General features: G+C 34.8%; 6 protein-coding genes across 6 annotated transcripts; 3 read left to right on the forward strand and 3 right to left on the reverse strand.

The window, feature by feature from the left end:
- Positions 1 to 832, reverse strand: PHYBLDRAFT_132691 (hypothetical protein). Its single transcript, XM_018429514.1, has 4 exons — positions 772 to 832; positions 528 to 679; positions 372 to 425; positions 1 to 177 (listed from the first exon to the last, which is right to left on the reverse strand). The coding sequence occupies exons 2-4, from the start codon at positions 676 to 678 to the stop codon at positions 113 to 115; spliced, it is 270 nt and encodes an 89-aa protein (XP_018293513.1). The 5' UTR covers position 679; positions 772 to 832; the 3' UTR covers positions 1 to 112.
- Positions 833 to 1,450: 618 nt separating this feature from the next.
- On the reverse strand, positions 1,451 to 3,509 carry PHYBLDRAFT_132693 (hypothetical protein). The gene is made up of 8 exons (XM_018429515.1): positions 3,320 to 3,509; positions 3,064 to 3,155; positions 2,730 to 2,842; positions 2,491 to 2,510; positions 2,315 to 2,371; positions 2,181 to 2,219; positions 1,916 to 2,076; positions 1,451 to 1,705 (listed from the first exon to the last, which is right to left on the reverse strand). The coding sequence occupies exons 1-8, from the start codon at positions 3,477 to 3,479 to the stop codon at positions 1,619 to 1,621; spliced, it is 729 nt and encodes a 242-aa protein (XP_018293514.1). The 5' UTR covers positions 3,480 to 3,509; the 3' UTR covers positions 1,451 to 1,618.
- A 2,951-nt stretch (positions 3,510 to 6,460) lies between these two features.
- PHYBLDRAFT_98039 (carbohydrate-binding module family 5 protein) lies at positions 6,461 to 9,154 on the forward strand (the record flags this gene model as incomplete). The annotated part of the gene is made up of 9 exons (XM_018444041.1): positions 6,461 to 6,592; positions 6,691 to 6,935; positions 7,067 to 7,101; positions 7,188 to 7,340; positions 7,440 to 7,670; positions 7,841 to 8,000; positions 8,128 to 8,143; positions 8,294 to 8,351; positions 8,982 to 9,154. Coding segments are annotated over 9 exons (1,203 nt in total), but the record flags the coding sequence as incomplete, so codon positions are not given.
- A 1,819-nt stretch (positions 9,155 to 10,973) lies between these two features.
- Positions 10,974 to 12,159, reverse strand: PHYBLDRAFT_38457 (hypothetical protein; the record flags this gene model as incomplete). Its single annotated transcript, XM_018440107.1, has 3 exons — positions 10,974 to 11,494; positions 11,554 to 11,924; positions 11,989 to 12,159. 3 exons carry the CDS (start codon positions 12,157 to 12,159, stop codon positions 11,140 to 11,142), a joined length of 897 nt encoding a protein of 298 aa, XP_018293516.1. The 3' UTR covers positions 10,974 to 11,139.
- Positions 12,160 to 14,654: 2,495 nt separating this feature from the next.
- On the forward strand, positions 14,655 to 16,379 carry PHYBLDRAFT_143719 (hypothetical protein; the record flags this gene model as incomplete). Its single annotated transcript, XM_018431051.1, has 7 exons — positions 14,655 to 14,738; positions 14,857 to 14,939; positions 15,073 to 15,373; positions 15,690 to 15,769; positions 15,909 to 16,084; positions 16,138 to 16,222; positions 16,307 to 16,379. 7 exons carry the CDS (start codon positions 14,655 to 14,657, stop codon positions 16,377 to 16,379), a joined length of 882 nt encoding a protein of 293 aa, XP_018293517.1.
- A 1,584-nt stretch (positions 16,380 to 17,963) lies between these two features.
- PHYBLDRAFT_77716 (hypothetical protein) lies at positions 17,964 to 21,297 on the forward strand. The gene is made up of 6 exons (XM_018443290.1): positions 17,964 to 18,420; positions 18,537 to 18,632; positions 18,709 to 18,912; positions 19,008 to 19,152; positions 19,219 to 19,708; positions 19,878 to 21,297. Exons 1-6 carry the CDS (start codon positions 17,979 to 17,981, stop codon positions 21,087 to 21,089), a joined length of 2,589 nt encoding a protein of 862 aa, XP_018293518.1. The 5' UTR covers positions 17,964 to 17,978; the 3' UTR covers positions 21,090 to 21,297.
- Positions 21,298 to 21,448: the final 151 nt, after the last annotated feature.

Consider the following 21,448-nt stretch of genomic DNA (forward strand, 5'->3'; position numbering starts at 1 on the left):
CTTGTTTGTAGTTAAAATGTAGATTATTGATAATATGGTATCGTGGTGTATTTGCTTCATGTCTTCTTGCTTTTTTTTGTTTGATTTGTTTGATTTTAGTTTAGTTTAAAGTTTATGCAGACTTGAACAAGAGGATAGCAATTTGGCCGTGGTAAAAGTAGATGAAATGCTTAGATTCTAAAAATAAAAAAATAAAAAAAAGAACCATAAGCACATACACACAGACACACAGACACACATAGATACACCCACAGACAACTTTACACATACACGCACGCATACACGTTGTATATTAATGTGATTTAATAGCATCTTGGTTGTAAAGTAATAATGTCTTTTATATATAGGTATTTATTTACTTATTTACTTACCGTGAGTCACAAAGCTACCAAAGTTACGACCGACAACACAGTGCCATGTAGGTCCTAAAAAGAAAAAGGAAAAAGTTTAATATGATACATACAATAGATAAATTAGAGATAATTGACAATATTTATATATATTTATATATGTATAAGAGAAATTACCGTATTTTTTGTCAAATTCGCGTTTGATATGAGCAGCAATATCCTTTTCGATGTTGTACTTTTCCAAAGCCTGTGTACTGCAGTCAATGGCCTCCTGCTGCATCTCCTCGCTCATGTCAGCACTCTTGATGACTGCCTTGCTATCTGACATTCTATAATATTTTATTCGTCAGTATGATTCATTACCACATCATCTCGTTTACTATATATCTTTTGCCTTTATTTTTGATATTAGTTTTATTACCTTGAATATCTTTCGACAGTAAATGTCGTATAGTAAAGATGAAAGAAGAAGAAGAAAAAAGAGGAAAGGGGGAGAGAGAAACTAATAAAGAATTGAGATAAAATATATAAACTGGGACCTAAAGTTCCACTCTCCAAAAAAATATATATGTATATTTTGCCTTTCAAATATTCGTTTTTGGACGTGTGCCATGTTTTCTGCATTTACAAACTCCGGTTAATGTGACGTGAACTTCCCATGTCCGCCCCCGCGTCCGCCCTTTTCTCTTTTTCTTTTTCTGTCTATCTGTATATGCACTTCTTCCACCAAGCAATGTGATTGCCAGTCAAAACTAATGTCGTTGTTTGTTCAAAATAAAATTTCATGTTTTAATAGATGAATAAAAAGCTGTACACTTGATTTGCGTTTAAAATTCTATGACTTATTCAAGGAGAAGAATAATATAAAAAAAAGAGACCGTATCGTATTTCATATATATAAAATTAATGATTAAGCCAATCAGAGAGTCGAATGTTTTCAAATTTGTAATTTCTACGCCTAAAAAGACGTAGAATTTTTCTACATCGCTATTTAATTTTAGTCCAATAATATCGTTTTCTGGATATAAAGGTTCTTCAAATTAACCTGGCTGAGTACCCCCTATAGGATAGACTTGACATAAAAACCTCTATTCTTTTTTGTATATGTAATTCATATTAAATTGGCTAAGAAGCATCAAGCTATACCATTAGTCACTAATACTTTTTTTTCTCTTCCTATTTACACACACACACACACAAAGACAAATTGATTTGTATATAATATAATAATAACCCCCTCAAGGATTGTGTGTGTTTTTTTTTTCTTTTTAGTTTACAGATTCAAAGTACTCCTGAGATCCCTTGGGGTTAGGCTTGATAGTCTTGTCACCCTTCTTCCAGTTGGCAGGGCAAACCTAAAAACAAACAAAAAAATAATAGTTAGAAACTTTATAAAAGAAAAACAAACACACAGAAAGATCCACACGCCAAAGAAGAAGAAGAAAATAGTAATATAAACAGGAGAGGAAAGGAAGGCGCCGTAGATCCAAAGCAAATCCCACACATCCATATCCCAACTAATATATATATATATCCAATTCTTCTTAGTTAATAGATCTAAATACCTCTCCATGCTCATCAGTGAATTTGATAGCCTCGATGATTCTAAGAGTCTCATCGACGGAACGACCAATGGGAAGATCATGAACGTGAGCCACGCGAAGTGTACCCTTTGGATCAATGACAAACAGACCACGGAGAGCAATTCCAGCCTCAGGGATCAATACTAAGAGAGAGAGAGAGAAAGAAAAAAATCAAAATAAGAGGGTAAGAAAAAGGGGTCTTTTTCTTTTTCTTTTTCTTTTTTGTTAATCTAAAATCATGATTTACCATTGTAATCGGCCGAAATATCTTTCTTGATATCAGAAACTAATTGTAGGTTTTTTTTTTTTTTTAAAAAAAAAAAGCAAATTAGTTGGAGGAAATATACCCTTTCACGTATATAAGTAATGTATTTCATTTACCAAGAGGAATCTGGATAGCACCAAGACCACCCTGCTTTCTGGGTACATTAGTCCAAGCTATTAAAATTAAATATAAATATATAAATATATTAGTTTATCAGATTTTGGTTTGTAATTGTTATGATCAATTAATAATAATATTAATAATCCAAGAAAGAATTTTATTCACTTCTTACCCAAGTGAGAATGGACATTGCTATAAAATAAAATAATATATATATAAATCAATAAATCAATATATATATATATAATCAAACGTAAAATCATATGCATATATCTTTTTTTTTGTTTTGTTTCAAATCTCCAAATCAAAACTTTAAATTTTTTGAATCTCAAAATCACGTATATACAATCGCCGATTTGATATTCAAAAGCCTTGCCTATACTTTACAACTCAAATTCAAACTTCACTTACTCTACACTGATACCAATAACCTCGGCACCCAATGCACGGAACTCTTCAATACGATCGCTGTATGCAAGCAATTCGGTGGGGCAAACAAAGGTAAAGTCAGCAGGATAAAAGACCTTTTTTTAAAAAAGAGAAAAACATAAGTGAATCAAATAGCTAGAAGAAAAAACCAAGGAACGCCCTTTCTCTCAACCCCCCCCTCCCCCTTCTCTCTCTCTCTCTATATATATATTTGTTTGTTTGTTTGTTTGTTCGTTTGTTTGTTCGACTGACTGACTGACTGACTGATTGATTGATTGATTGATTGATTGGTATTTTAAAAAGGGGAGTTATTTACCAATACTGCAAACTTGCCCTTGTAGTCAGCCAAAGACAATTGCTTGAATTCACCGTCAACAACGGCATCACCAATCCACTGAGGAGCAGCGTCTATGCAAAACACGGTGTTTTTATTTGTTTATTTAATTGTTTTGTGCTTGTGTATATATTCATACATTTAATTTAATAATAATAAAAAGAAAACCCTTCAATTGTATTTTTATTTATTTATTTGTTTGTTTGTTTATTTTTTACAAAAAAGAAAGAAAGCTTACGCTGGACAGTAGCGATAGACTTTGGGCTGGTAGAGGAAAAGTTACGCAGAGTGTTGAATGCAGGACGGACGGCACCGAGAACAGGACGGCTAACTGGACGCGAGGCAAGAGCCAAAGAGGCGCGAGGAAGGATACGAGAAACACGAGAAAAGGTAGACATATTATAAAACAATAAGTATACAAGAAAACTAAAAAGAGAAGAAAAAAGGGGGAGTGAAGAGAAGAGAAGAGTAAAGAGGGGCTCAAGAAATCCGCAAAAAAAAAGGGGGGAGGAGGGGTTGGTGAGAGAAGGGAGAAAAATAATAAAGGAATTGAAGATTAGAGAGATACAGTCACTGTAAGAACTGGCAGTATTTAAAACACCGTCCTTAGAACCTTTTATTAGCCAATAGAAATGTATTATTTAATCATTAGTGTTACAATCGTTTTCATGTACATCTGGGAATTAATACCCTTATTAGGAAGTTACAAATCCTCAATTGAAAAAAGAAAAATGAAACTGCTGAAAAAATTACAGTAGCAAATATCGGGGCTAAATCCAGAGTGCGCGTCCAAATACTTATACAACCTTTAGTGATATTGCTAACTACTTGAAAGACACTTTACATAAGAGAAGTAGAGAAACACTAACAAATGGCTGAGCATATATAGAGCATGTGTAATATATATATGCTCAAAATACGCAAATTTGTTTCATTCTCGATTTCTTTCAAAATCAATGTTCTCAAAAATCACTCGGTTTGATAAATAGCATTTTCGCCGCATTCGACAGCATTTCTTTCGAAAGGTTTGGCTTGGTTTGTATCTTGATCAGCCAGCGTCTAAATGGAGCAAGGTTACAAGTCAAAACGTGACCCAAATTCAGACGATGTTCGGTAACGCATGTGAGTAGAGAGCTTATCGAATTTTGATCGTATATGCTTAAACTGATATAAAAACGGTAGTGTCTGGGCTTCTTGTTAACTCTGGCAAGAAACGCCGTTCATGATGGGCAGCATCTAAAGTATAACGGCCATATGGCTTAGTCACATTGATCACCACAATTTTATCAGATAGAAAGGTTATCATCAGATATCTTGATTTCCAGTGTTTAGTAAAGCTACATAAAAAAAATGATACTTGCGATCTTGTAATGACAATATGATAGAATGTCTAGCATCCTTAACTTGGCGATTGCTAGTACAGTTAGATCATGATCCAAAAATGTTTCTTTTTTTTAGGCATAAAAGTTGTAGAAGCAAATCTATTGTATTGCTCTTGATTGGTATAATGGCCATTATCAACTGGATCATCTGTAATGTTGCTTATAGTTCGTTTCAAAGGGAACGACAGATTAAGATCGTGATTCACTAAATGTGCTTATATGTATATTTCTTTTTCTATAACAGGTTTTGCCTGCATAGAAATACATATAAAGAAAAGGCTTCGAACTCTAATTATTTCTAACAAAAAGACAACATCGACGTTATACTTTTATGGGTGGTATTTTTTTTGCATTTTGGTGTCCTCGACTACAAAAATATATCATTGGCTAATGTTTAAATTTGATCTTCTTCAAATAACCTGACTGAGTACCCCCCTCCCCCCTTAGTGCATAAAAAAGAAAAATCTTGTACATAGTGGGGTTTATTTAAAGAATAACCCGGGATTCAGTCGCTATATACACATACACATACATGCATACATCTATTTATTTATTTATTTATTTATTTATTTATTTATTTATACTTTTATGGTCCAGAATGATACGAATTGGATTTTGAATCTTTATAACAAATAGAGACAAAAAAAAAGAGGGTGGCCACAAGAGAATGTGGTAAAGATTTAAAGGCCTGTTGGGTTGTTTGGTTATTTGGAGTGTAATAATATTATATTTGTTAGCAAAGTGCTTGTAATCAAGAACTTGTTATTTAGTCCCTTATTCTTCTTCTCACAATTAATTTATGTGTATTTTTCTTTTAAGTATATATATATAGACAGACAGACATCGTATCGTATCATATCATATCATACCAATAGTGCAAGAATGTATAATATACATTGATATTCTTACGATACCACTCTTGATTGAATAATAGTAGCAAAAAAAAATCTGTTTCATTTTAGAAAATTATAACAGCAAAGTCTAACAGACAAAGGAAGGAATATTAAGAATAATATAAAAGAGCACGCATATATTGTTTGGCTATCTGTCTGTCTGTCAATCATTAATAAGTAGCTCTACACCGATCAAAAATGGTAGGCTAATTACATATTAACATGTCAAATCAAAATTCAAAAAAGGATATAAAGATGCGTTGCTTTACAGTAGTGCAATATTTGACATTTGATTGTAGCTTTTGTTAATCTTGTCAATTGACCACCTTTTTCTATCCATCTATGCCTTTGTTTCTTTTTTATAGTTTGGTGAGCCTGTAACAAATCCATTCATTAGAATTGTAAAGGTACAAATTGGATATCAACCATACAAGATGTTTTAATAGCAACTCATCGTGATGATCTTCTTAAGTAGCTTTTTCTTGTTTCAGCATTTTTTGTGACCTTTTTCATGTTTAAAAAAAATTGAATCAAATCAAATCGAATCAAATCGAATTGCTTCAAGATATTCAATGTATATATTAAATGAGAGAAAGAGATGGTAAGAATAAGAGTACTAGAGTAACTGAGAGCTAGAGAGAAGGATTCCTTTGAAATTCTCTGTTGTTACTTTTATTACTACTACCATTATTCTTTCTTTCTTTCTTTCTTTCTTTCCTTTGATACCTTCTTTTTGTCTGCTTCTTTAACTTGGTCGAATATAATTTCGCTTGCTGTTTAAAAGTATGCGTCTTCTTTATTCCCTTTTCTTTATATGCAGTAGCATAGCAGTAAATGCATTTGAAGTAAGCTTGATAATATATATATCTATATCTATAGCCCTAAATATTAAGGCTTCTTGTTCCAATTAATTAACATACAAACATGTTTCTCTCACTCTCTCTTAGAACAACTGCAACAACAACATAGCAAACTGTAAGCTTATACAAGTATTCATCTTATAATCCATAATCCTCATTCACAATCCCATTATTTCTTCTTCTTATTTTCTATTCCCAAAAAAAAACAAAAGATTGGGGTCAAAACTCTTATGGTGCTGCTAATAGTGCAGACACAGATGGATGGCAGAAACCACTTCGATTCTACTGCGATGACGATACGACCAACATTATTCCAATTTCCTTCTTGACTACATTCTTCTCTGTCGGAGGGTATCCAAGTATCAATCTTGCCAATGTAACAAAAAAAGAATATTATTATTATAATATTATTATTATTGCTAATTTTAAATGATTTTAAATGTTTTTTTTTGTATGAATATTATATACATATAGATTTGTCATGATTCTGGTGACTCTGTATTTCCGGGTACAGATCTGATGAAGTGTGATGGAGTCAAACAAGATATCAAGTATTGTCAGGAACGTGGAAAGGCCATTACTCTTTCGTTGGGTGGGGCGACAGGCTCGGTTGGCTTTTCATCAGAGTCCCAGGCAATTGAATTTGCAGACAATATTTGGAATCTTTTCTTGGGTGGAACATCCGACACCCGACCATTCGGTGATGCGGTTTTGGATGGGTAACTATGACTCTATATTGTAACTATGACTAGTTTTAAGATCTACAATAAAATAAAATAATAATAATATATACAATTGATGGAGCGATTCACTCAACGCGAACTTGATTATTATTATTATTACTGTGTAGCATTGATCTTGACATTGAAGGCGGAAGTCCAACTTGTAAGAAGGGCCCAATAGAATAGAATAGAATACAATATAATATAATATACAGCTTGTGAATGTTAACATCTTTTGGTTTTTTGTAGACTACCCTGTTTTCTTGACCAAATTGCTTGAGAAATACAAGTCTTCGACCAAAAAGTATTATCTGACAGCTGCTCCCCAATGTGTTTTTCCTGATGCAAACCTTCAGGCAGCCATGGATGTGATTCCATTTGATGCAATTTATGTTCAATTCTGTAAATTCCCCCCACAACTATGTTACCCGCATTTATCTATTTATTTATTTATTTATTTATTTATTTATTTATTTATTTATTTATTCTGATTCTATGTAGATAATAATCCTTGTGGATTACAGGCTTATGATAAACCATCTCAGTGGAATTTTGGTACCTGGGATTACTGGGCTACACATGTTTCACCTAACCCCGATGTCAAGATCTATATTGGCGCACCAGCCAGTCAAAGCGCAGCTGGTGGGGGTTATGTTCCACTACAGACTTTGGAACAGATTGTACTAGAGACCCGCCAATCATTCCCTAGTTTTGGAGGCGTCATGTTCTGGGGTATTAATATTAATATTATTTTATTTTGGATTTGTGATACACTGGTCAATTGAGACCAAAGAAAAACAAAAAGAAGAATTGTGATCCTCAAGTTCCTTCAAAATCAACCGATCAATTATACTTATCTGAATTAACTGCTTTTTTAATTTTATTTTATTCTGTTTTATTAGATGCATCTCAGGCCTATGAAAATAATCATATTGATAGTGGAATTAAGGATTCTATGAAAGGTGGGGCTAATTGTGGGGCACCATTTGTATATCCAGACTGTTCGGCGCCTCAATGGATTCCCGGTACAGGATATACGGGTGGAAACCGAGTATCGTACGAGTAAGTTGCAGAATCATTAGTCAAGAATTAAGAATTTTGCTTTACTTGGATTTGTATACCAACCATGAAAATCTAACCACTCATTGTTTTTTGTGGTTTTGAATTATTACAATTACGATTATTGTAGTGGGTACGTATATACTGTTTGATAAATTCATTTATATACACAAATGTGCTAGCAACTCATTTTATATATCTCTTTTGGTTATTCACTATAGATACATATGGGAGGTATATACATATTTATATATAATTGATTTAATTGATAAGCTTATAATCATTATTGTATAAAGGCCAAGTGGTATTCGGGTAGCAAGCCAGATGGAAATCCAATGGGAGACTGGTCTCCAGGTAATAAATAATAATAAAAAATTCACATACGAAATTAATAGTATAGAAAGATAAGAAGAAGAAGAAGAAGAAAAAGATAGATGATTAGGTACAAGATTTAGATATTGTCTTTTATGTACATCTTTTATCAGCTCCTAACCTTGCATTAATATTATGCAGTTAGTTCATGCCGACCTGGTGGAGGAATCGACACTTCACTTGCAGTACCAAGTAGAAAGATCATCTCTATCCCTACGCCCTCAGAATTACCTCCAGTATCACCACCCTTACTGTCATCGGCAGACTTGACTACCCCGGATTTGTCTATACCAACAGCGGCAGCAGAAGCACCTGTCTCACTTTCCACTGATTTGTCTAGTAGCCTGTCTAGTCTGCCTAGCATGTCTAGTCTGGTTTCGATCAGTACACAATCATTATTAACTTCATCTTTAGAAATCAGTACTACTGAGTTTAGTACTGACACGCTATTACCCACGTCTATACCCACGTTTATACCCACGTTTATACCCCCACCACCACCAACGATGGTCATGCCCACATCCACATTGATAAATGAGCTCATGCCTGTTATGATTCCCACTCCTACTCTTACTCCTCTGCCTTTATCTTTATCTTTATCTTTATCTGAAGCTTCTTTATCTGCACCTGGACAGTGTAGTGGTATTGATAACTGGGCACCATTTATTGCCTATGTATCAAAGAATGCAGTGGTATATAATTCACAGTTATGGCAAGCCAAATGGTGGTCGACCAATGATGTTCCTGGAGGAGCAGCAGGTGTTTGGGATAGCCTTGGAGCATGTGAAAATGAAATTATGCCTACTGTTACGCCGTCATATATTGATAGGCATGGCATTAATAGATTTGTGGGTAAGTTTATATTTACGTTTATATATATATATATATATACAATTTGATGATTATCTTACTATCTTTTCTATAAAAAAAAATTACAAAAGATTACAAATATCATCCGGTTGTGGTGAGAATGGCTCAGAAATGCAGTGATGCTGCCCAATGGTCACCACTGAATGTGTATGAGCCTGGAAGCCGAGTATCTTTTGGGTAAGTAACGTTATTTACTTTTTGCCGGGTCTTTAATGTCACATATTTTATGTTTATCTAATTCTTTCTTGCCGTAGTGGCCAAGTGTTTGTTGCTTCATGGTGGACAACGGTAATATTTTTAAATTATAGTCTGTATATACTAAATCCTACTTTAGAATGAAATTCCTGATACGACTATTCCTGATACGACTATTCCTGGACCATGGAACCTTGATGTGATGTGTACCTTTCAAAGAGTCAAGACTCTTGCTTCTATCCAACACGCTCGTAAGTAAAGTACAATATAGATCTAGATATCTAAATATCTGATGGATCTATTTTTTTTAGGCGCTTGTGGACGAGATTGGTCATCTTCTTCCTTATATCATGTCAAGAGTCTTGTATCTTTAAGTAAAGTATCGACTGATAAGTTTATCTAATATAAATCTAAATCTAAATCTAAATCTAAATCTAAATATGATAATGATAATGGCATGTATATAAAACTTTTTTTCTGTTGTAATTTAGATGGACAGCTCTATCAGGCAAAGACTTTATCTAGAGGAGAAATGCCACACAAAGAATCAAGGTAAGCTATTATATTATTAATATTATTATTAATATTATTATTTTGATACAGCAATTGGGACCATCTTGGATCGTGCGCTCAGTACTTTAGCAGTGTGGAATCGATAAGAAAATAGTGATATCTTGTCCAATCAGAATGAACAAGATATATCTATATATCTATATTTTTACAGCAAAAATAAAAGCGACAGAATTGTTTATGTAAAAGAAGATCAAAGAGTCTTTAAGATGTATATAGAATATAAATCATTGTCCTTATCATTATCAGTAGTTTTAGATGTTAATTTTTTTTTATTCTTCTATTTTACTTTTGCGGTGACTTGTGCTGTTCGCTAGCGTACGAGGGAGGTGGATTGCATTACGTCATATAAAATCCCAATTATTATTCCGCATCTGTTTCTTAATTTCTTACTAAAATTACCTTTTTATTTTTATTTTTGGTAATGGCTTGTTTCATATTGGCTTATAGGAAATGATTACAAAAAGAACAGGGATGTACTAAAAAAAACCCCCCATAGCTTATAGGTCTCAGAATCCTTACTTTAGATACATAATGAAAAAAAAGCACCATGCAATTGTCGACGGAATTGACAGGTATATATAGATCTATATATATATATATATATATATATATATATCTATTCGGAGTTAAATAAGTTACTATGTAAAGTAATTTTTTCTTTCTTTCTTTCAATTCCCTCGATGCAATTCCTTCAATGATTCTCCCCCTCATACGCTGGCGAACAGCATAACATAAATAATAATAATAATAATAATAATATAAAAAGACTGTAGAAAGCTCTTGTATTTTTTTTCTTAAGAAATATTCATAGACGAAACTGGAGAATCTAAATTCGTATTCTATAAACAACCCAAGCAACAAGCTTAGATGTTTTATAGATTGAAATTATCTACATTTAAGATTAGTGAGAGCCAATCATTTTTTTGTATATTAAAAAAAAAAAAAGAAATGAAATCTAAACATTTTATACTGAAACACCTTATTATATTTATTGATTAGAGATTACGATGATGGCGGTGGTAATGATGGCGGTGGCGGTTGTTATGACAGTAATAGTTGTAATAGTTTGTGGTAATGATTGTTTTTTGTTTTTTTTTTAAGAAAATTAAAGAAAATTAAAAATAAAAGGAATTTACAGAGAGCTATTGCTGCCATTTGTGACTTGAGGAACCATTGATCCCAATAGTGAAACAACCTGCTCACTGCTCTCCACACACCATCCGGCCAAAGTCTCTCTGTTAGGGGGCCCGACCAGGACACAGAAAGCGCGCTTGTCGTCACACAGGGCACGAAACATGTCTTCGTCTGTCTGGTCATCACCAGCACACAGAATGAAATCGGCTGGTCCTTCTTGGGTCTGTATTCTCTTGACAACCTCTCCCTTGTTGACCAACAGAGACCGCACCTCCAAGTTCATCTTACCAACCAAGATGTCCACACCTCCGATCTTTTTCAATTCTTCATAACATAGCAGCGATTGACGATAACTATACAAAAGAGTTAACAAAAAGATAAGGATGACTATATAATATAAAGCTTTACTTACGCTTCGTCTTGATCCAATGCATTGCGGTAATGCCACGTGATCGATGATTTCTTCTGCTCAATAACTGTACCAGGAGTTTGTGCGGTATAGTTTTCGAATATCTTTAGGCACGTGCTTTTCCAGCTCATGTCTGCGTTCTGGAGCATATCGATCCATTCGTGGGTACCTGCCAATTTCATGAAAGAGCCGTGTTCGGCACTAAGACCGAGCCGTTCAATGTGGCCTAGATGGGTCTGCAAGAATTCCTGGTCGCGGCCAGAAATGATCCAGACGGTGTTTGATGGGTCTCTGCAGAGTGCGGCCAGGTAACGCAAGAGGTTCTGGGTTGGCTGTGCATCGGCAGGGTTCTTGACGATTGGAGTGAGAGTGCCCTGGAATTGGAGCCGTTAGACGATGTGTTGTGTAGAGTATACCAGATACTCTGTTGCTACTTACATCATAGTCAAACATCAATAGCCGTTTGTTGGCACTCTTGTATTCTCTGCTCAGACTATCGGTGTTGAGGAGACGTGTGTTGTGCTTGGTGGCCAATTCTGCTGGTTTCTTGGCTGTTTGATGTGTCTGGAGGTGAGAGAGTGGCTCCACAGTGGGTGTTGCGCTAGACATCGACGATACGGCAGAATAAGACATTTTTTTATTTCAATTTTTCCAAGCAGAAAGAAAGAGGATAAAGAGAAACCGAGCAATATAAATCGAACCTTGAAAAAAAAAAAAAGAAAAGAGCGATCGGAGTAAAGATAAGAATCGGGCTCAGAAGACGGAATGTATAGATGATGAAAAAAAAAAAACAAAAAAAAAAAGGGGGGGGAGAAATCTTACGGACATGCTGGTAGGACATTCTGATGAGTACCAAATTAAATAAATAAATAAAATTGGGGGAGTCAGACCTTGATACTTGTTAAATGTTTCAAAAAAAAACAAGACGGATTCTAATCTTAGGGAGCCGACATTTTGCTTCTCCGGAGCACAAGCTATACCCATTCTGTCATGACCTTTGGATGATGGCTCTATATATTTGGAGGAAAAAAAGTACATTTTATCTTTCTTGACTTTCTTAAGGAGAATGAGTTCTTCAGCCTTTGTCTCTGGCTCGACTATTTTGTAACTTTAGTTGGTGCCTTTATACTGGTTCTGGCTTTTCTTTTTCAATGACAAAGCTTGGGTTATTTTCTGGTAATATAAGTAGGTGAAAGAAAGACAAAGAGATGATACGCGTAAGAAGGATAATAAATTGCAGAGCATTGAACAATATTGCGTCACACTTTAATGACAACAACTCTTTATAATCCTCTGCATAACTGGCTAATGATATAGTGTATGATTATTTATGATTTCTTTATTGGCAAGTCTAACTTTAAGGGCTACTGAGTAGATATATTGTATGGGTATCAGGACACATCGTTTTACCCTGAAGGACTAGAGAAATGGTCAGGATTAACTAATCCAAGATAGAAACGTCGTGTCCCACAAAAAGTGTCGGCCCCGTATGATTTTTTTTGATTCTTTTGAAATATTTAACAAATAAAAGTATGACCCTCAAAGAAAAGAAGAAGAAAAAAGATAGTGATTTTGAGTGACGTCAGGTATAATTATTCAATTTGGTCTCATCAGCATGTCATATCAGCATCCTGCCAAAATGTCCATAACGTTCCTCCCCCAAATATATATACAATTTATTTTTTTTGGTGTATTTGCAAATCATGACGTTTCTCCGTTTTGTGTAGTTAAATCCAAAATCCTTAAAAATCCTAAAATCTTAAATAAAATAATAAATAATTATGATATGCGCTACACCAAAATACAGTAGTCTGCATCCTCATCCTCTACCCTTTTCTTTAAAGAAAAAAAAAAGAAAATTCATAAAAGGGGCTTCTGAAGCACTCGCCAAAGTTCTAAATGTTGGTGAGGATTTCCATATTCGGATTGAGAATAGTTTCTTGGTTTAGCGGGGGGTTTTTTTTTTTTGGTTGGCAATTCGCCAAAACTTCGGCAGAGGTTACTAATTTTGGAAGCTCTCACCAGCATTTGGGACTTTGGATGTTGCTTCAGAAACTCCTTTAATGAATTAAAATAATGAAGAACTATACAAGGTAGTAGCAATTAAAGAAGTATATGTGTGTGTGTTCTTATTTGGTAGCCAGCTATTATACTCCATACAGATAACAGTATATTTAATGTAAAACAGCCAGTATTGTATTAAACATTACATTGGCTTGAAAGACAGTATATATTTATTTATATAGCTCTTTATTGCCATTGGACCCAAATAACTGGTAGCTCCTATTTGTGCGCACACACACACACACATATATATATATATGTGTGTGTGTGTATATGTATAATATGCACAGATAAATAGAAATAGAGAGATAGATGGATGATTAAGTCATGCCTAATAATAATATTATTATTATTATTATTATTATTTAATTCTTCATGATATGATATGCTTATTAATAGGTTAATCGATTAGAATAATGTGTATTTGTATACAAGATTCTTGTTTATTTGTTACCATGACAATTAAAACAAATTAAAACAAAGAGAAAATTGCCATATCCGAAGTACAGTGTTTTCCTTTTTGTCCTTTTTGTCCTTCTTTTTCTTTTAAATTTTTTAGATTTTTTTTTAATCTATTGTACAATCAACAGTCACCACACAACCCAATCGCCACCTTTATCTTCTTTTTTTATATATATAAAAAAAAGTAAATAAATCAAAAAATAAAGAGAGAAAGAGAGATCGTCCCGACGGGAAGTTTTGCTTTTTTTTATCTTTTTTTTTTTTTTTTTTGAAAAAGGGAAATCCCAACCAGACTGAGAAGAAGGAAATGGGCAAAAGCCTATATTTAATATTATTATTTTATATTATTATTTTTTGCTCAACAAGTAATTTTACCCTTTTTTTTTTTGCCCTCCACCAACCCACTGACTTTGTACGACACGTCATGCGTGACTATTTATTTCCTCTCTCTCTATTTTTTTCTTTTTCTTCTATTTTTATCGATTTCAATTTCAGCTGCAATTTCAATCCCCACGTCCTCGGCATTTTGAGTTATACAAAAATACAAGGCTTGAATTTTTATTACTTTATTATCTACAATGGCAAAGGACGAAAAGAAGTTTCGGTTCGATAAAGACGAACGTGTTCTTTGCTTTCATGGACCTCTTATATATGAAGCAAAGGTCAATAAATAACCCAAGTCATTTTATATACAATGTTCATAACATCACATCTACATCATTCAACATATATTATTTATTTTTTTTACATTCTATTTTCTCATAATACAATCCCATTTAGATCATTAAACGCGAAAAAAGAGATGATCCCGAAGAACCTGAAGGCTCTCATTACTTGGTACATTACAAAGGCTGGAAACAAACGTAAGCTACCCAGTTCTGAAAATCAACAATCAAATCATATTATTATTATTATTCTATATACTACTTTTTAATTTTTTAAATTTTTTTAGTTTTTTAAATTTTAATTGGTAATTGATAATTGGTAATTGGACAGATGGGATGAATGGGTTCCTGAAGAACGTGTCTTAAAGTACAGTGACGCCAACCTTCAGAAACAACAGCAACTAAAAGAAACTCATCTAAAACGAAAACCATCACGAGCCTCAGCAAGCACGTCAACATCAAATCATTTAAATGACACAACAGAGTCTCGGCGAAAACGGAATCGAGATTCGAGTATGGATAAAACGCGAACAGAAGATGATATTAAGCGACCTGAATTCAAACTACCTATACCTGAAATTCTCAAAGGACTACTTGTCGATGATTGGGAGAATGTGACAAAGAATAAACAGGTAAATAAAAACAATATACTTGTATATTGTGTATATGGTGTATATGGTGTATAATGTTTATATGGTATATAATGTGGATACGGTATATATGGTGTATATGGTATATACGGTATACATAGTGTATATATATATATATATAGTGTATAATTTAGGGTAGTGTGCAATGTATGTATAGAGATAATCATGTAAATATGTAAAATGGATAAATAAAAGATTGTTTAATAAAAGACTTGGTTAATCTAAAAAATCTATTTCTTTTCTTTTGGTGTATTGTGTATACAAAAATACATACATATCTATATCTATATATATTAAGCTTGTTCATCTTCCACGAGAACCTTCTGTAAATCAGATACTTGAGTATTATAGACAAGACGCAAGAGGAAGACGTATAATGTATGAATTTCTATTTATTTAATTAAATTTTAATTAAATGTTAATTAAATTAATTATAATTATTTCTCAATGCCTAAATCCATGCATACTATATCATATGTATGTATGTATGTATGCATATTGACTGCTGTTTTATTAGAGATGATGAGACTTTGAATGAATTCATTCAGGGCATCAGACTCTACTTCAGCAAGACCCTTGGATCTTCTCTTCTCTATCGACTTGAGAAAAAGCAGTATGAAGAAGTACGCAAATCCTACCCAGACAGGAACTTTTGTGACATTTATGGAGCAGAACATCTTTTGCGATTATTTGGTAAGATTTAACCTTTTTTCTTTTTTCTTTTTGATATACTAATTGTATCGTAGTCGAGATACCATCCCTGGCAAGTCAATCAAATGTTGATACTGATACATTATCACAATTAAGAAATTCTTTTACAGATCTGTTGAGGTAAATATATGAAGTGTATATTATGAATGATTTGAATTCATAGTACTTTTCCTTGATTTATTTAACAAAAAATGAAATATATAGATTCCTACTGGATCATGAAAAAGAGTACTTTGCTGGAGACTACCAATCAAATGCAGAATGTCGAGAAAGATAGTGTTTGATTTTATCTCTCTTCTATATACTTATGTGACAATTCACTCTCATTATATGTTGCCTCTCAATTATTTGTTATTTGCTTTGGAATACAAACATAAAGAGGAAAAATTCTTTTTTTGTTGTATTTTACTGATCCAATAAGAAGATTGAAGAAACCAAATATAAATATATAATTGCCCTTGCCCTTCTTGTTCTTCTTCTTCTTCTTCTTCTTGCTTTGTCCTTTTTGGTTTAAAATGAAATTTAAAGGTACTGTGTTTCATGTGAAAGATTTCGTCTTTATATATATATTTTGAAACCTGTTTTTTTAATAACAACAATAACCCTTTGTATGTGAGATAAGCCGAGATTATTATAGTATATTATATTATATTATATTATAACATAAAATCCCCTTGGTCTATAGGAATACCTTGCATGACTCTACTATTAATAACAATCACTTGGCTTTAATGATTGCCCTAAAACAATATCGATACAAAGTATTATACAGATATATAGTTTTTTTCTCTAAGCTATGTACATGTCAAACAGTATTACTCATGTATGATATTGTATATAAAAAGGACAAGACCTTTTTCTTTTCTTTTTTAAAAGTAACTGTGATAACTCGGTTCAATAGTAGTCGTGTCATAGTACGGTCGATTGACTTTTGGATCGATTGTGTCTTTGGAGTTACAGTCGCTGACCGTAGCACATCTGTACAAGTGGGAGGCTACCCGGGTAATGGCTTTGAGAAGTACGAGGGTTATGATGATATAGTAGAGTGGTCCTTCTGTAGAGAGCATCCTTTTTCTTTATATATATATATGTCTGTCTGTCTGTCTGTGTGCCTTGAAAGCTGGTGTGATTTTCAATACAGAAAAGAAGAAGAACAATGCAAAGCAAGAAAAAATAAAATAAAATAAAATAATTAAATAAAAAAAAGGATTTCAATCCTGCACGTGTTGATTCGTCACAATCCTTTCTGTTGACAACTACATCTTTGCTACATATGGTTCTTTCTTTCATGTCCTTCTTATATTTTCCTTTTTTTATCAAAGATGTATGTTTATAGAGATACAGTGTACTAAATAGACTGTAATGGTCTGTGGTTGTTTTACCTTGATATACAAGAAAAACTTCCCTTTGGGTGCTTTTGTGTGTCTATAGAATATAATGTTATTTTACAAGATGATAAAAGAGTAAAGCTTATTTGTCCAAATCTATCAATTCATTGATTTCTTTCTTTTCATTTTACAATAAATACATTACCCCACAATAAGGCACCTCAAATAGGGTTACTTTGAACTTTGATGTACATTTCGGCTCATCTTGGATAAACTTCTAGGATTATTATCTTATATTAAATATATATATATATACTTTTATATGGGTAAATGTATAGATGGGATTATTGTATCTTTTATACAAATCAAACCGTCCAAGTAACACACACACACAGAATACTACTATTAATCTAATAATTCTCCTTCTTATATATATATACATATTTTAATTTGCTCAATGCACTAGTGTGTGAGAACAGATAATATTTTCTCTCTTTTTCTCTCTTTACTTTACTTTACTTTACTTTAATTTTTTTTTTCTGTTGCGAATGGCTCCTCCAGCCACTGATGCAATTGACGCGACATTAACAGAGCGCACTCCTCTTCTTCCAAGACACTCTACACAGGTCGAAGGAGAAGAACCTCTGCACAAAAACAAAACAGTCCAGACCTACGCTTTCACCTTTGGCTTCTTATTCTTTATCTCGCTCTGGGTGCTCTCCATACGCAGCGTATTACCTGTCCCCCAATCCGACACCGATGCACGCGCCTCTCTGGATGTATTTTCTGGGCTCCACAGCTATAATGAATATCTCAGCAAGTTTAATATGCCGCACTCTGCAAACCAGCGTGGAAACGCTGTTATCAAAGACTGGCTTGTCGAACTAGCTTATGATTTCCAGGCTAAGGGTGTCGCAAAAGGTTTACAGGTTGATGTCATTGCAAACGACACCACTCCTCTTGTATTCAACAAGAACAAATTTGGTCCAAGTAAGTTAACAATAAGAATAGGAATAGGAAAGAAAGAAAGAAATATTATATATCTATATAATATTCAAAGTGCTTGCTTGCTTGATTGATTGATTGATGGATTGCTTGTACTCTAGATGAATATTGGTCTGTGGAGTCTCGAAATGTTATGCTCAGAATTGTTGGGCAGTCAAATAACACTGACGAAGCCTTGTTGATTAATGCTCATTATGGTAAGATATGACGACATTAACACACACACATATATATATATATATATATACATTTTTCTTATTCTTATTTGTAAAGACAGCGTATCTACCAGTCATGGTGTTACTGACAACGGTATGGGTGTGGCTGTGGCTATTGAGTTGGCTCGGTACTTTATCAAACATCCACCACACAACACTCTTGTCTTCTTGTTCAACAACTTTGAAGAAGCCGGTCTTATTGGCGCCGAGCAGTTTATTCGTCATCCTTGGTGGTCTACAATCAAGCTATTTGTCAACCTTGGTAAAGAACATCAACTCCAGGATACATAAATATCAATAGCTTTATTTCGGTTGGGCGATCACTAATTTTAATTTTGTTGACTTACGAAACTTTAGAGGGTACTGGTGCAGGAGGACGTGCTCTATTGTTCCGAGGAAACAACCTCAAGGCTGTCCATGCACTTGCATCCTCCCCAAGTGCACACTATGTACATGGATCTACCCTTGGAAATGACTTGTTGACTGCCGGTTTACTCAAGAGGTAAGCTAAAAAAAATCACAAGAATATTCTATGCTATATGTATAACTTCTTCTTTTTTTTTGTTAGTGATACTGATTATAGCACTTTTACTGCCAATGGTGTTCCAGGTCTTGACATTGCATTCTACACTCCCCGAGCATTCTACCACACCTCTCGCGATGACTTGGTCCACACTACCCCAAATGCACTCCAACACATGGGCCAAATGGCTCTCGGGGCCGTACGTGGTATTGATGAGTCCGATGAACATCTGTTGGGATCTCCTACGAGCGAGAACATGGTATTCTTTGACGTATTTGGCCGGTTTATGATTGTCTATAGCTTCGAAACATGCCAGATCATCAACATTGTTGCCCTTGTCTTGGTCCCCCTGATTGCCCTGGTGTGGAATATCGTCAGTCTGCGGTCGGTGGACGGCTTCAGAAACAAGAGTCGCGCATTCTTGAAAAGAATTCACATCGCACTTCAAGGGCTCGTGGCCACTTTGATCGCTGCTGCTCTGATTGCTCTCTTTGTGGTCGCTGGATCCGCTTTTACGCTCTACTTTAATCCTTTGGTAAGTATGGCGGAAATAAACAAAAACGGAAAAGGCAGGCAAATCCCAAGGCATCTTAGAAGTATAGTGCATGTATATGTGTGTATATGTGTTTGAGTAATTGCTCGATCGAATTACACTAATTTGACTTGTCTGTTTACAAAACACGCCCTTCTGTTTTCCTTGTTAGGTTACATATGGTTCCACTCTCGATGTAGTCTTATATATCATAACTGTGGCTGTAGCTGCTTTATTGGCAACCCGTACTCTGTGTGCGTATCTGTCTAAGAAGACCGATTGGCTGTCATCCATTGATCGCTTCGATGCTCAGATGCACGGACTGACGCTTTTCTGGTGGGCATTTGTGGTCTTCGCCGCACACTTGACTTCGCAGGGATTCGCTGGTGCATACTTTGCTGTCTATTTCTTGATCAGCAGCACCCTGGCCACTATCCTCTACCACACTTTACCCCGCGACCGCCACATCCGCCCTCCCACTGTCTACATTGTCCAAGTACTTGTGCCCACCATTCTGATGTGCGAGCTGTTTTACCTCAGCATCGACTCTATGCGCCACACGACAGCTGACGGCACACCCGAAACTGCGATTTATCAATTGATCTGCCTACCCCTCGGTTTGATCATCATCCAGCTTTTACCCTGGGTTCAGGTAGCCGGATCACATTCGACAGTCTCAAGAACCATCTGGTTCCTTTTTGTGGTTTACTTTAGTATCACATTACTGTCCAAGCCTTTCAATAGCGAACTTTCACCCAACCGTATCGTCTTTACTCAAGAATACAACGCAACAAGCTCACTGTCGACCGTAAATCTAGTCACGGGTACGACGTCTATCAAAAAAACTTTGGAAGAAGTCCTGTTGCCCAACGAGGCAGACTCCTTGACATGCGGGCCATTTAATGCTTATCAGACACGCTGCAGTTACCAGTCCAGCCTGGTTCCCTTACACGCGTCTCAGCCTAACGAAGTTGACACACAGGTCGATACTCTCTGTGGCCCAAAGACCTGCCGATCGAACATCACAACCGTAGCCCAGAACAGTCTGCTGTGTCAGTTGCAATTCACATCCTCTGAGAGCCCTGTACGTGCATGGGTTGGTAACCTTCCTGTGTTGTCCAAAGACGGCAAGACTGAACCAGAGTCTATTGGATCAATTGTGTCCTATATCAACACTCTGGGTCAACCCATTCGCTGGACCATTGAGTATCCTGTAGCAACCCTACTTGAGCCTCTTGTGAGCTGTGTCTATGACGACTGGGCCGACAAGGAAATGCGTGCCTATACCAGACTCCGCAACAGCCTTCCCGAAACATCTTCCCTCACAATCCGTGGAGGTGTTGGTTTGGCAATTGCTCACTTTTACCCTCGTTTACCCATCTAATAACAATATTGGCGGCCAACAGAATTCCCGTGCTATTTATCTTTCTCTCCTTCATTTACTCACTCACTCACTCACTCACTCACAAGTATATATATATATATGTGTGTGTGTGTGTGTGAATATGATACAATAAAAGCAGCAAAATGAATGAATATTATTGTACAATAAAACCAGGCAGAACATCAGTTGGTTTTTGCCTATCTAAACCATCCTTATTTTACAATTATCTATAATGTATATGCATATATCCTCTTTTATTCTTCTTCTCTTCTTACTCTCTCTCTCTCTCTCTTTTCTTACTCTCTTGTCCTCTCGTTTTCTCTTTTTCATGAATTGTCTAATTATCTAAGCAACAACGA

Source organism: Phycomyces blakesleeanus (assembly GCF_001638985.1).
Source record: "Phycomyces blakesleeanus NRRL 1555(-) unplaced genomic scaffold PHYBLscaffold_7, whole genome shotgun sequence".
NCBI classification, from domain to species: Eukaryota; Fungi; Mucoromycota; class Mucoromycetes; order Mucorales; family Phycomycetaceae; genus Phycomyces; species Phycomyces blakesleeanus.

What these genes read in the sequence shown, in the direction of transcription:
- PHYBLDRAFT_132691 (XM_018429514.1), bottom strand. Translation starts at nt 678, where the DNA reads ATGTCAGATAGCAAGGCAGTCATCAAGAGTGCTGACATGAGCGAGGAG. An exon ending in CGAATTTGACAAAAAATACG is followed by an intron (nt 426 to 527) that starts GTAATTTCTCTT and finishes TTTTCTTTTTAG; the next exon opens with GACCTACATGGCACTGTGTT. An exon ending in TGGTAGCTTTGTGACTCACG is followed by an intron (nt 178 to 371) that starts GTAAGTAAATAA and finishes TTTTATTTTTAG; the next exon opens with AATCTAAGCATTTCATCTAC.
- PHYBLDRAFT_132693 (XM_018429515.1), bottom strand. Translation starts at nt 3,479, where the DNA reads ATGTCTACCTTTTCTCGTGTTTCTCGTATCCTTCCTCGCGCCTCTTTG. An exon ending in AGGGCAAGTTTGCAGTATTG is followed by an intron (nt 2,843 to 3,063) that starts GTAAATAACTCC and finishes TTTTAAAAAAAG; the next exon opens with GTCTTTTATCCTGCTGACTT. An exon ending in TGCTATCCAGATTCCTCTTG is followed by an intron (nt 2,220 to 2,314) that starts GTAAATGAAATA and finishes ACCTACAATTAG; the next exon opens with TTTCTGATATCAAGAAAGAT.
- PHYBLDRAFT_77716 (XM_018443290.1), top strand. Translation starts at nt 17,979, where the DNA reads ATGGCTCCTCCAGCCACTGATGCAATTGACGCGACATTAACAGAGCGC. An exon ending in CAAGCTATTTGTCAACCTTG is followed by an intron (nt 18,913 to 19,007) that starts GTAAAGAACATC and finishes ACGAAACTTTAG; the next exon opens with AGGGTACTGGTGCAGGAGGA. An exon ending in CGCTCTACTTTAATCCTTTG is followed by an intron (nt 19,709 to 19,877) that starts GTAAGTATGGCG and finishes TTTCCTTGTTAG; the next exon opens with GTTACATATGGTTCCACTCT.